This window comes from Perognathus longimembris, chromosome 26, assembly GCF_023159225.1.
Source record: "Perognathus longimembris pacificus isolate PPM17 chromosome 26, ASM2315922v1, whole genome shotgun sequence".
Classification (NCBI taxonomy): Eukaryota; Metazoa; Chordata; class Mammalia; order Rodentia; family Heteromyidae; genus Perognathus; species Perognathus longimembris.
In genome coordinates this window covers 5,683,282-5,697,428 of record NC_063186.1, presented here as the reverse complement: position 1 = coordinate 5,697,428, position 14,147 = coordinate 5,683,282, and the positions used below count along the sequence as shown (strand labels likewise).

The following is a 14,147-nucleotide window of genomic DNA, read 5'->3' as shown; positions in this document are numbered from 1 at the left end:
TCAGAGACCTGGATGCAGAGTCCTTCTCAGGGTTCACAGAGGACCCCCCCCCCCCCCTTATCCTCATCATCTTCATCATCCTCATCCCTTTGAGGAGGAACGGCCCATATTCAAGAGTTGGGCCCACCACACCTGGGTAAAGAGCAAACACCAACCTACCAACCTAGACGCGTGTGTGTATGTGTGTGTGTGTGAAGAAACAATTCTCCAAACCACATCCCCAGTTGGGGTTTAGCTTCTAAACCCCTGCCCCATAAGGTGCATCCTTCCCCCGCCCCCCCCCAAGATTCCAAGATCCTTTTCTGCATTAAATAACCAGCGCATTCTGTTAGACAGAACACGCCTGTGGCTGAAGTCGATTCTGTCAGTAGTAGAGGATCTCCAAAAGCCATACCACCCAGTTCCACCCACGGATTAGTCGCTGCCTTTTTCGCACACCATCCATACCACCCTTACGCAAAGGGGTGCCTATAGTTTTGAGTCTGTTTCCCGCCTGGGGGGGTGGGGGTGGGGGTGGGGCCTTCCCCTAGGAGGCTGGCCCAAGCAAATGGACACCTACTCTACACCTCCCGATCCCTTCAACTGCCCAATTGCTACACATTTGCCTTCCTGATCCAGCCCTGCTCCCCCCCCCCCCACACACACACACTGTGTCTAGGCTTGCTCCCCCACAGTGGATCTACAACCTGCCAGGGCTGGGTTATAGAAGATCAGAACTAGGATGGGTGGGAAGAAGAAAAGGTCCAGATTGAAGGGGCCACCCAAACCCGTGGAGACGAAACAGGTCAGGGATAGGATAAAGTGTCTTCTCATGGCCACCCAAGATCTAGAAGACTCCAGATTGGTTAATTCTTAGGACCAAGACATCACTTTGGTCTTGGCACGCTCCTTCCCCATCAAGACTTGCCCAGAAGGCTTGATCCACACACACACACCTATACACATGCACCCCAAATCAGAAGCCATTCCCCCCTCACGTTCAAAGGCGGTCTGGGTGCAGAGCAAGGAATCTCAAGGGTGATGGTGATGACGACCCAAGTACTGACTGACCTTCGTGTTTTCCCGTTTGGGCCTCGGCGTCTTCCATCTGTAAAACAGGCTCGAGGCACCGACTTCATGAGGGTTCAAGGAACAAGAGACAGAAAGCGAGTGCTGGGCCTTTGAATGCACGGAGGTGTGGGGATGCCTTCACTTGGAGCTCAGCCATCCAAAGTCAATAGAAGTTTACTGCTTTGGGGGGGGGGGGGGAGGCGTGTCGAGTTGGCCAAGTTGGCAATTCTCTCCCACCCTGCCCGACACATAGCAGGCTTCAAAGCCCTAGGCCCCCTTGGCCCCTACCTGTAATTCCTAGCTGTTCAGGAGGGCCGAGATGCTGACCATCGCAGTTCGAAGCCAGCAAAGTCTAGGATACTCATATCTCCTAAGGGGCGGGGGGGGGGGGGCGGGGGGAGCAGGAGCCAGGTTCCAGTGGCTCACCACCCATCATCCTCACTACTAAGGAGGCTCGGGTCCAGAGGATCAGTTCAGAGCCAGCCCAGGCGAGAAACTCAGGGCGCCACGTTACCTCCAAGGAACCACCAGAAAAACCAGAAGTGGAGCTTGTGGCTCCAAGTACCCAGAACTGCCAGCCTTGAGCAAAAGGCAAAAGGGGTGGGGGTGGGGGGAGGATGACAGCGCCCAGGGCCTTGAGTTCAAGACCCACAACCGACCAAAAAAAAAAAAAAAAACCCCAAAACCCACACCAACCCTTGGGATTGATGTCCCTGAAGCCCTCAGGAAGGAGCACCTGTGGGGACTCGTGGGGAGGCTTTATGTCCATCCAGCCCCACTACCAGACCTTATAATAACCCTGGAGAGCCAAGACCTTCCTGGGAAGTCAACTCTGGAAGCCTTGATCCCCTGAACCCCCCACCCCCACCCTCTGCCCTCCCCTCTCCCCCCCCCCCCAGCTCAGGGGAGCCCTAAGAACTTACATTCCAGAGGTGCCACCCGGGCGCAGGGCCTGCCTTGGGGAGGCGGGGCGACCTCCCGGGGAGGCCTCGCTGACCTCAGGCTCCTCCTCCTCCTCCTCCTCCTCCCTCTGGGCTCCCCCCCCGCCCTGCGCACGGTCCTCCGGGGGAGGCGGGGCGGTGGTGGCCGGGGCCGCCCCAGTGCAGGAAGCCGGGGCGGGCGGGCGGTGGCCATCCAGGAGGAGGAGGAGGAGGAGGAGGAGGAGGGGGAGGAGGGGCGTGTAGATCTGGGCGATCAGCCCCGCCGAGGGTGAGGGGTGGGGTTGGGGGGGGTGCCGGGACCCAGCCCCGCCGTTACTCCGCCCCATGGGCCTGGCCGGGGGGCAGCCGGCGGGCGGCGCGGAGGAGGCGGCGGCGGCGGCGGCGACAGGTGGCGCGCGGCGCGGCCGGCAGCGGGTCGGGCCATGGCCGCCTCCGAGCGGCTCTGCGAGTTGTGGCTGCTGTACTACGCGCAGGTGAGTGCGCCCCGCCCCGCCCCGCGCCCGCACGACCCGCCCCCCCCCCTCCTCCTTCCCGGGGGCGCCCCTCTCCTTCCTATCCTCCCCCACCACCACCCCCCCACCCCGGCGCACCCCGAGCCCGGAGCCCGCGCGGGCTGCACCTGCTGCGGCCCTGCCCCGCCGGGGGTCCCCCCCCACCCCCGCCCCCCGGGTTCCCACATCGATCGCCGGTGGCTCTGGAAAGAGAGAGAGAGATCCGTGGGTCTGGGCGAGTGCTGTGCACACTCACACACACTCACACACATGTGTGTCTGTCTCTTCCCTCCCCCCCCCCAATGCCCCTGACACTTTCTCCACCTGCGGGTGGGAACACTCCCGGGAAGAAGGCTCAGGCTTGAGGGCGTGTCGGTTGGACGCTCCCAGTTGGGGAAACTGAAGCCGGGGGTGGGGGGGGGGGGCAGGTGGAAAAGAGGGGGGAGGGAACCCTCAAGCAGGTGGTCTGGAGGTCCAGGCAGGTACATCGCCGCCGCCCCCCCCTTACCCCCCCCCCCCAGCCTCCCAGAGCAGTGGAAGATGGATGAGTTCCTTCTGTACACTGGGGTATCCCTGGCCCCTCCCCATTCCATTGTGGAATTGGGGCAGGATATGTGTTTATAGGGCTCCACCCCCCCCCCGTTTGGGGAAGGGAGGTTCTTTTTTTGGGGGGGGAGAGTCTTTCCTTAAGTGCCCCCCGGAAAGGTGGAGGGAGTCCCTCTGACTCCGGTGATTCTGATCTACTGTCTCCTTCCCCCCACCCAAACTGTGCCGTGCCTTTCACCCCCCCCCTTCCCATCAGGGAGGGATTGCAGGGTAACGCCTCCCTCCCCTGCCTGACTCCCTTCTGCACCTGCCTGGCACCGGGCTGAGATCCTGGCTCAGGTGTGCCCTAGGCACAATGGACTATTGTGTACCCCTGAACAGCTTGTCACTGGGGAGTGGGAGCTCAGTGGGGAGGCTTAGCCCATGCTCTCCTCAGGACTTGGAAGTGCAAAGCCGGGGTCCCCCTCCACCCCTGGCAGGTGGCAGGGCAGGAAAATAAAAGAGTCCCTCTCAAAGGTGGCTAGACAGAGCTGTTTGCGTGTGTAAACCTCTACTTCCCTCTTGGTAAAACTGACACGGCTCTGACCTCAGGGAGCCAGAAAAGGCTCCTGCCCGCTGCTCTGAACCAGCGGAGTCCCTCTCCCAGTGTCTCTGCTTGTATATGCAAGAGTTGGTTCTCATGAATGAGCAAAAGGGTCTGGAGAGAACCCTGTTCGTGTGTGTGTACACGTGTGTGTGTGTGTCTGCGCGTGCTCCAGTACTCGGGGCCTGAACTCAGGACCAGGATGCTGTCACTTGGCTTCTTCACTCAAGACTGGTGCTCTACCACTTGAGCCACACACCTCCACTTTTGGCTTTTTTTTTTTTTTTTTTTTGCTGGTTGGTTGTAGTTAAAAAGTCTCAAGGACTGTCTTGCCCAGACGGGCGTCAAGCTGTGATGGTCAGATCTCAGCCCGTAAGTGGCTAAGATGCCAGGCGTGAGCGGCCACCGGCACCTGGCTCTTGCTCTCTCCGTGGCCCTGGGTGGTGGGTGCTCAGTCCTTTGTTTCTTCCCCTGTGATCAGGTTCCTGGTGGGTTCTGAGGCGAAGTGGGGGAGGGTGGAGTCAGCCTCACTGAACTTCCAGTGTGGTTGCTTCTTCTGAGTTTTTGCAGCTGGTCACTCCCAACTCCCAGCGTTATTTAGCGCTGATTTCGGTGCTAGCTCATGTGATATTGTCGTATCTCCCCCTGTGAGTGTGCGCGTGTGCACACACATATATAGCTACACACCCTCCTCACCTCACAAGGCTGGTCTCACAGGTTGGCTAGCTGTAGCCTGGGCAGCCAGGGGGCAGCCTGGGGCCAGGCCAACAAATCCAGGATGTGAGAGCAAACTGGGAGCTGGGTGGGGCCAGGCTGCTTGGAGAGAGGAAGCCAGACCTGTGTCCCTGTACTGCCTTCCTGCTTAGCTTGTTCCTGCTCCAAGAATACTGTCCCCACTCCCTGATGTTGCTGGGCTTCCTGGGAGGGATAGCAAAGAGCCATAAGGTCCCTGCTTGATAACTCTTAACGTGTATGCCGGGGACAGGGGTATTGTAAGAATGGAGCTGAGCTGATCAAGACCCCCCCCCCCCATCAATGGCCACCCAGCCAGTTATACCTTTGCCCCTCCCTTAAAGCAGTGAAAGCTGACATCAGCTGGGAAACCTGTTTCTCCACTTGTGGGTCTAGGTGAGGAGAAAACAAGGAACACACACACACACACACACACACACACACACACACCACTTCCTGCCTTACCTTTTCCATTAGAGATCCTAGATGTAGGCCTGACTCAACCCTGTGCCCCCACCCTCCACCCCCCTCCCCCGCTTTACTAAGGGTCATGGGAGAAAACAAAAGGAGAAGTTCCTCAAGGCATTGGTGAGGAAACCTAGGCAGGGTGCCCCCCACCAAGGTCAAGAAGAGCTTCTTTAGTCTGAAGGGTAGGAAGCCCCTCAAGTGGATGTTTACCTACCACAGCGCGGGACTGTTTGCTTTGGGGTGTGTGTGTGTGTGTGTGCGCACACGCACGCGCACGTGTGTGTACCCTCTACCATGTGAGTTCACACTTCAGCTTTTTTTTGGGGGGGGGTTCATTGGAGATCAGTGTCTCATGGACTTTCCTGCCTGGGGTTGGCTTTTAGAGCCAGGATCCTCTCCGGTTTTAGCCTCCGACCAGCTAGGATGACAACCATGAACCCTATTTTAACCTTCCTCGTGTGTATAGCCCCACTTGCTTCCCTGTGCCCCGAGTTTAGCGAATGCTCCTTGCCCAGTAGCTGAATGACTGGATGGGGACCATGGAGCCCCGCCCTAGTGACCAATCAAGGAAGTCATCCCAGAGGGGGCGGAGTTGGGAGTTTTGAGGGCCAAGGACCAGGGAAAGGGCGGGAGTGAGCACTGAGCACGTGGCCGTGGGAAATGCCAGGAACTAGTTGAGGCAGAGCTAGCCCAGAAAACCTGGTAGGTGGGCAGCAGCCCAACCACTGGAGCATCCCCCCGAGGAGGCGTAGGAGGGGCGTAAGAGGTAAAGGAGCCTCCGACAAGCTGGCAGTTTGGGCAGCATGTAAATGTTCATGCAAAGTAGCATGCAAGAGAGCGGCCCCTTTATAGAGCAGCTTACAGGTGGAGAGCCCAAGCTGCACTGTCCAGTGTATGCCACTGAGGACTCAAGATTGTTCCAGAAGGTCAGGCCAAAGCAGGCCTTGGGCAAGCTCTCCCGCAAGTCCCGTATCCCTGAGTCCTGCTGCTTCGTGAAACCTAGCTACGCCTTCTGCTGCCTCCGGGTCCTTAAGCTAGGTTTCGTTTCTTCCTGGACCTCAGCTTTTTCCCTTCATGAAATGGACAAAAGTAGAAGTAGAATCACCCCTCTAGGTGCTTGGTCCCCTTCGTACCTCAGAGGCCGGGTCATTGGGGTTTCTTCCTCCCTGCCTCTGTTGCCAAGGCAACGGAAGGGGAAAAGTCTAAGGTGATAGATTCGGAGGGTTGTGGGAGGAGCTGGTAATCCTTGGGGTTGTTATGGCAACTGGGGAGCTGATGGGGTCCCCATGGAAACAAGGTCAGTTACCATGGGGACCCTGGGAGGAAAAAAGAAAATCCCTAGTTTCCCTAGTGATAGGACAAGGAGATGGTTACTCCTTGGGGATTGTTTATGGGGATCAGGAAGTTCACCCCTTGTAGTAGTCCTCTTCCTCCTCCTCCAGGTAAAGGCTAGAGACTGACTTGACTACCCAGGCCACTGTCTTCACTTTAGCCCCTGACAAAGTCCCTGTCTTCCTGCCGCCTCCCAGCCTTGAGCACAGGGGATTGTTTCGTTGTAGTTATTCATTTTTGTCCCCCCTCCCCCCCCCACACACACCCTACATACACTCACAGCCATTTACATCTGTATTAGGACTTGAACTCGGGCCCTGGGCGCCGTCCCTGAGCTTTTCCGCTCAAGGCTAGCGCTCTGTCACTTGAGCCCACGGCTCCACTTCTGGCATTGTAGTGGTTACTTGGAGCCAGGTGCCTTGGATGTGTTTGTCTGGCTTGGCTTCCAGCCGGGACCCTTAGATCTCAGCCTCCTGAGTAGCTAGGATTCCGGGCATGAGCTTTCAGTGCGCAGCTTCATTTATTTATTTATTTATTTATTTGTGGTTGTTCTTTTCTTGGTGCTGGAGATAGAACCCGGGGGCCTCTTACATGCTATTGTGCTCTACCACTTGAGCCACACCCCCAGCCCCAAAGGGGATTTTTTTTTGTTTTAAGTTTTGTTATTATAAAGGTGTTACATAGGTCAAGTAAAGAGTACATGTCTTCTTGGACAATGTCACCCCTTCCCTTTCTCTCTTCCAGGCTTTCCCTCTCATCCCCACCTACAAATCGTATAGTTTTATTTCCCACCTAGTGTCCCGTGACGACCCTTGCTGCATGTCTTTCCCCGTTTGTCCCTCTACCTCCCTTTTATGCTCCCAAAAACATATATAGGGACAGACGGGACAAAAAGCAAAAAACAAAAAACACAGCAAAATAGAAAAAAAAAACCCAAAAACTTCTTGTTTCCATTTCCTGGAGTTCATCTTGGTAAATGTTATTCGGTATGATCAGGTACACGTAGGCATTGTGCCTTTTCTGTTCCTCTCCTAAGAGTGTCATCTAACGGGGATTGCTTTCCAAAGACAGCCGAGGTTCAGGTTAACCCACAGGCTACGTGGTGTTTGAACAGGGTCTGAATGAACTTTAAAAACCTGTGCCCACGACTATGAGCAACCCCAAACTCTGAGCCCCCCCGGGGGAGGTAGGACTTGGAAAGGTAGGGCCCTGGTGGATGCATTTGAGCACAGGAAAGTACACATAGCATAGTCTGGGCGGGGGGGGCGGGGGGGGGGAGGAATAGTACATGATGCCCTTTGACCCCAGACGGAATCCAGGGACAGTATGACGTGGTGGTCACTGGTCATAGCCACCTATCCCCAGCCCTTCTGGATGGCTTTAGAGCTCCAGACCAAGTGGCCGTTCTAGGCCTGGCCAAGCACCATTTCAGCCTCGCTGACTCTTGGGCGTCCTCAGGCCTACGTTGGAATCTCTATAGGGGTGATCGTCAGTGCCCATTCTTTCAAGGGCCAGTCCCCCATACCTAGACGGTTCTCCCTGCAGCAGGAGCACTCCATCAAGGGTCTGAAGGCCTTGGGGAGAGAGTTGGCAGGATTGAGGTCCTGGCCCAGCAAGGTTGGATTAGAGATGGGGCCAGCTCCGCCCATGTTTCCTCAGAGCTGGGAAAGGTGGCAGGAGTCAATTAACTAGACGCTCTGAGAGGGGGAGATGGAGAGCCAGACAATCACAGCCCCCCTTCCAGGCCCTGCACCTCACACATACAGCAGAGCAACCCCGCACCTGCCCTGCCTTCTGGCCCCCGGCTCCTGCCAGACTTCCCATGCCCCTAAGCACTGCAGCCTTTGTTGTTGTTGTTGTTGTTCATGGGACTTGAGCTTGGGGCCTATTGCTCAAGGCTAGTAGCACTTTACCACTCTGAGACACAGCTCCAGTTCTGGTTTTCTAGTGGTTCGTTGGAGATGTGTCTCACGGATTTTCCTGCCCGGGCTGGCTTTGAACTGCGCGATCCTCAGATCTCAGCTAGGATGACGGGCGTGAGCCACGGGTCCTTGGTAGTGCTGCGACTTTTCAGCCATGAAGCCCAGAGCTGAGTGGGGAGGCCTTTCCCCATCCCTCCTTAGCTCTGTGCTTTAGAGCCCCTCCTGTCCTCCCAAGAAACCATGAAGGCTTCTTTGAGTAACCCTGCCCTGAACCCAGCTCAACTCTAACCTACTGTGAGTTTACAGGACCAGACAGGCTGAGGGTGTGGCTCTGGGGACAGAAAACAGGAATGTGCAAAGCCCAAGAGACTAGCCCAGTACCGAAGGCCTATCCAGGTCATAGTCACGGGGAGGGTTAGGGGTTCTTGTTTAGTTGTCCCAAACTGAAGTGAGTATGACACTAGGGGCAGGGCATCCAGAGGCCTGAAGAGGAGGTTGGGCAGAGGCTAGAAATAGAGGCCAGGAGAGTCAGGGTCAGAAGTTGGGCCTTATATCCTGGCGGGGGGGGGGGGGGGTGGGGAAATGGGACAGTGCTGCATTTGGCAAAAGGGCTGCATATATTGGATGAGAGACGCTGGCTTGATTATTGGTAACAAAGCGCTAAGAAGGTAGAAAGAGCCGGGTGCCTGTGTCTCACTCCTGTAATCTGAGGGTCACGGTTTGAAGCCAGCCCCGGCATGAAAGGCTGCCGGACCCTTATCTCGGATGAGCCACCAGAAAACCAGAAGTGGAGCTGTGGCTCAGAGTGGTGGTACAGCGCCAGCCTTGAGCAAAAATGCTCAGGGCCAGCACCCAGGCCCTGCGTTCAAGCCCCACGACTAACTTTAAAAAAAGAAAAAAAGTGATACGTCTTTTTATGTCATTTTGTTTTCTTCATACTGAGGCTTGAACTCAGGACCTCATCCTTCTTAGGCAGGGTCTTTAGCGCTTGAGCCATGATCCCAAAACCTGTTAGGACTTTACACATTTTTTTATTTTTATTTTTAAAGCAAACCAGGATTTGTGAGGCCAGGGGTTAGGGACAAGGGTCACATTTTCAGCTTGGGTTGGCTGCCTAACAACCGTGAAGGGTCCTAGCCTAAGAGCAAAGGTCTGGATTTTAAGCTACTGGAAGCTAAGTTAGCGGGATCTCCCTTGGGGGGACCGTCCCATTTCTCTACCTGTGGTGGGAGGGTTCAGAAGAAATGCCTCGCAAGCTCTGCTGTGTTGGGTTTCCTTTGCTACGACAAAAGGAACTCGAAAGGAAATCAGGTTTCTATTTGGCTCATGGTTTCAGCCCACGATGAACTGGTTCCATTGCTTTTAGGCCGGTGTCGGGGCTGAAACCTCATGGCAAAAGGGTGTGGCAGAGGAAAGCTGCTCACCCGCAGGACAGCCAGGAAAGAGAGGGGGAAGGGGAGAGAGGGGACAGAAAAAAAAAGGAGGGAGAGAGCCAGGCATTGGTGGCTCACCCCTGTAATCCTAGCTGCTTAGGAGGCTGAGATCTGAGGGTCGAGGAGGTTCAATGTCAGTTCACTCCAGACAGACGGTTCTCCAGACTCTGATCTCCAATTTAACCAGCAAAAAAAAGATGGACTGGAGTGTGGCTCAAGTGGTAGAGTGCCAGGCATGAGCTAAAATGGTAGAGTGAGAGCCCTAGTACTGGCACACAAAAATGTAAGAAAAGAAAAAGGTGCAGATAGAGAAAGAGAGGGATGGGGGGGAAAGAGAGAGAGAGAGAATGAGAATGAGAGAGAGAGAGATAGAAGAGAAGGAAGGAAGGAAGGAAAGAAGGAAGGAAGGAAGGAAGGGGCCCTCATGATCTAATTATTACCCCAAAGCCTCATTTCTGGGCTTTTTTGTTTTTGTTGGTCATGGGGCTTGAACTCAGAGTCTGGGCGCTGTCCCTGAGCTTCTTTTACCCAAGGCTAGCGCTGTACCACTTGAGCCACAGCGCCACTTCTGGCTTTTTCTGTGTATGTGGTGCTGAGGAATGGAACCCAGGGCTTCGTGCGTGCTAGGCAAGCACTCTACCGCTAAGCTGCATTCCCAGGTCCTGGGCTCGGGGTTTCTCTGAGACTGACCTATACTTTAAATATATGACCATTACGTGTGGGCATCCCTTTTAGGGAAGAATGCCACAAATGTTTATCCTTGGAGATAGGCACTGTGTGCCAAGGAGAAGCCATCTTTCCAAATCTTTGCTTTGCCAGGCGACATGTCCTTTTAATGATGCCCTTTCTCAGTTTTTAGAGCATACTAATTGTTTGGGGGCCGGCAGGCAAGGTCAGATGGAGAAAGCCGCTCTTGCCATTTTTTTTTTTTCCTCCCTCGTGTTAATGCTGGATCTCATGAAGGAGTCCAAGGGTTAAAACAAAAAAAAAGATAGTGCTGGGTTTCTAAATACACTGCTTCTGAATTCCTGGCTGCCATTTACCTTACTTTCTCTAGTCTAGCCTCTCTCAGTAGGGGCCTGCTCTTTGGTGATTAGGGTTCCGCTCTGGGTGGCCTGGGCTTTGGGCTCCTGCTCAAATCCACAGTGCTCAGCCACAGGTTGGGTGACTGCTCTACATAGGTTTCTTAAAGGACTGCCCAAGGTCTACTAGGATTCATACCAGTCTGGTCCCGAAGTATAGAGGTTCCGGTAGCATAAGCAAGCCATCCACGCCGGGCTGTGGTGGCTCACGCCTGCCATTCTAGCCCCTCTGAAGGCTGAGATCTGAGGATCACAGTTCAAAGCCTGCCCATTCCAAGACTGCAAAACTAGCCCCACCCAGACTACAGTGACCCCGCCCCTTCCACGCTCCAGGTCCCACCCCCTGTGCCCTGCTGGGTCTCTCTGTTAAGCAGCCTTTCTTGCCTGGCCCTGAGTGCCTGTAACCCCCCCCCCCGTCTCCCCCCCCCCCCACCAACAACAGCCCTGCGGTCTACTGGGAGGAAGCAGCCACCCTCCCCCCATCGTGACTCTGCGCTTCCTGCCCCAACCCAGGGTGGGAGGAGACAGTTTCCCTTTCACACCAAAAGTTTCCTTAGTGACAACCCATATTCGGCCCTCTTTGCTCATGGAACCACCTCTGGGGCCCGGGGTCCAGGTAAACCAGCACACGTTGGTTGGAGATCCCTGAGACAGGTCGGGGGTAGATCTGCTGAGCTGGTGGCCTGTGTAAGGATGTGGATGTCCCTGGGAGCCTGCCCCAGCCTTGCACGCGTGCGTGTCCTGGGATCTACTGTAGAGGTGGGGTGGGGGGAGGTGGCGGGGGTCCTAAAAGTAGTGACTGCAGAGTGGACCGAAGATAGCAGACCCAGAACAGCCACACCTCACTTAAGCTCCTCCCCCATCTGTGTCAGGCACCCCCTCCCCCCACACACACACCTGACGTTAGGGCGATGGGCGTAGAGACTGAGGATGGGCTCAGAGGGGCAGATGGAGGTGTTGTTGGAAAAGGGGTCAGGAGGACCACGGCCCTGCTGTGCTGCTGACCTTGCCATTTCCTGCCCTTTCTCCTCCCGGCCCATCCTTCCCTCCCCTTCTCCATCCCTCATTGCTCTGCCTATAACCTGACCTCCGCCCATTTCCCTTGACTGCTTCTTCCCCGCAGAAGGACCTGGGCTACCTCCAGCAGTGGCTGAAGGCCTTCGTGGGGGCCTTCGAAAAGACCATCTCCCTGTCCTCCCTGGAACCACGAAGGTGAGGCCGGATCTGCGGGAGGTGGGAGGTTGGGAGGAGGTGTCCCCCCCCCCCCCCCGCCGCCCCACCGTGACTCTTCCTCCCTCCCTTGCAGGCCAGAGGAGGCGGGTGCGGAGATCCCGCTGCTCCCGCTGGATTCCCTGCATGTGTTAGCCGAGCAGCTGGACCGGGAGGACCTGGAGCAAGCCCTGCTGCTGCTCAAGCTCTTCGTCATCCTCTGCAGGTGCTCCCTCCCTCCTGCGTCCACTCCCCTGCGGGGCCTGGGAGGAGTGGGTGGCACAAGTGCCTTCATGGACCTCTCTCCATGCCTCCCCCCCCACACCAGGAACCTGGAGAATGTGGAGGCGGGCTGGGGGCAGGTTCTGGTGCCCCGGGTGCTGGCGTTACTCAACAGGCTGGTGGCTGAGGTGAGGTGCGGTCCACCCCCCCGGGGTGGGTGGGGACTGGCAGCCGCTGGTGACTGTGGCCAGACTAACCCTTCCTCTTTCCTTCCCCCACAATTGCAGCTCAGAGGACCCCCTCCACCACCAGAGGGGCGTGGGGCCCAGCTGGAGCACGTGGCCCTGCATGCCCTCCTCCTCTGTGAGGGTCTCTTTGACCCCTACCAGACCTGGCGGCGCCAGCAGAGTGGGTGAGACCTAGCCCTTATGCAAGGCACCCCAGGGAGCTAGAGCCAAGAGATGGGGGGTCGGGGAGGGGCCTAGGCCTGTGTGCTGACTGAGAGAGAGCCACGGCTGATAGAGTACCTGGCCTCACCCCTCTTCCCATCCATCCTCCCCCTCAACCCCTAGGGAAGTCATCAGCTCCAAAGAGAAGAACAAATACAAGTTCCCTCCTGCAGTGTTGCCCAGTGAATTCGCCACCTTCTTCCAAGGTCAGGCCCCCTTGTCCCTGCCCCTGCCCCTGCCCTACTAGATCCCCTCAGGCCCCTCCCCCAAACCTAGCCCCCCTCCTCCGGTTCCCTGAGCCAGAACACTGGACAAGAACTCATTGCCGTTCCAGCCTAGGAGAGCCATGGATATTTGGAGTGGTGAAGGGGGGGGGGGGGCATCCAAAGACCAAGTAGGGAGGTGAGGAGCAAAAAAGAAAAGAAAGGGGAAGTTTGGGCAAAGTAATTTCTTCCCTAGGCTGCAGTGAGGGCCTCTTTCAGGTGTGTGTGGGGGTGTGGTCGTGGCCTGCCCCCCCCCCCCCCGATTTCCCAACTTCCTTGTCCCCAAAGTCTCCACCCAGTCTCCTGTCTGCACCAACTCCCAGCCATCTCTCCTCGCTCTCTGCTAGCAGAGCGGTGCCCGGAACACCTTCAGGCACCTGTCCCCCTTGGGGGTCCTCCCAGAGGGACACTGGCCAGGATGTGACATGAGCACAGGGCAGGAAGTGGTCTGGACAGAGGCCGGCTTTGGGTATTTTGTGTCTCTAGGATGCCCTTGTAGCCGGAGGCCCAAGACTGCTGCTCTCCTCGCTCCTGTCTCCATCCCTAGAATGACACTAGCTTACCCTTCTTGGGGGTGGGCTGGGGGGGGGGGTGGTCTTTTCCATTCTCAGGCCTCATTTCCAAAGATCCTAGGGAGGCCTCTGTCCCATCCCTCCCCCCGCCCCCATTCCCCCACATGTGGCTCAGGGCTGGCCCTTCTGCTGCCTGGGTTTCAGTTCGTGGTTGAGCATTCTGTCCACTCTTGCTGAAGCGGGCCAGGTGGGCCTCCCACACGGGAGGCTGTGAAAACCCCGGGAAGTCCCCCCCTTAGGGTCCTCAGAGCAGGGCAAGGGGATGGAGTCACCACGGGAGAGCCAAGTGGGGTATGTGCACTCACTCTGCTCCCACTTGGGGGCTCCAGGAGGTGGGGAGATTCGTAGGTTCTCAGGGCTGAACCGTGGGCCCTTCCAACCAGGTTATGCCCCAGCTTCTTCTTGGTCAGTTCTAGGGCTTGAACTCTGGGCCTGAGTGCCGTCCTTGAGCTTCTTCATGCTCAAGACTAGTGCTCTAAACACTTGAGCCACAGCGCCACTTCTAGCTTTCCTCGGTAGTTCATCGGAGGAGATAAGGCTGTCAGGGACTTCCCTGCCCGGGCTGGCTTTGAACCGCCATCCTCAGATCTCAGCCTCCCGAGTAGCCAGGATGACAGGCCTGAGGTGACGCCTGCACCTTAGCAGACTGGGTCTCTTAGTTGGCCCAGTTCCCAGCCCATACTCCCCTGGCCCCCGTCTCCCTGCAACTTGGGTGACATTGTCCCGTCTTGCCCACCACCCAGAGAGCCTGCAGGTCGCAGATGGCCTGCCCGCCGGGCTGCTGTTGCGGCTTATCCATCTCTTCGGCGCTGTCCTGGCGGGAGGAAAGGTAGGCCGGGAGCGAGCCAGGGA

The 14,147-nt window shown here is 56.9% G+C and overlaps 1 protein-coding gene across 1 annotated transcript in view; it reads left to right on the top strand.

The window, feature by feature from the left end:
- The first annotated feature begins 2,291 nt into the window (after positions 1 to 2,291).
- The window catches only part of Nbeal2 (neurobeachin like 2), a 32,826-nt gene continuing 20,970 nt past the window's right edge, over positions 2,292 to 14,147 (top strand). Inside the window, 7 exon segments of the mRNA XM_048334404.1 lie at positions 2,292 to 2,464; positions 11,704 to 11,792; positions 11,887 to 12,015; positions 12,118 to 12,199; positions 12,299 to 12,423; positions 12,584 to 12,666; positions 14,039 to 14,124. Coding sequence (XP_048190361.1) covers positions 2,414 to 2,464; positions 11,704 to 11,792; positions 11,887 to 12,015; positions 12,118 to 12,199; positions 12,299 to 12,423; positions 12,584 to 12,666; positions 14,039 to 14,124 — 645 coding nt within the window. The 5' untranslated portion in view covers positions 2,292 to 2,413.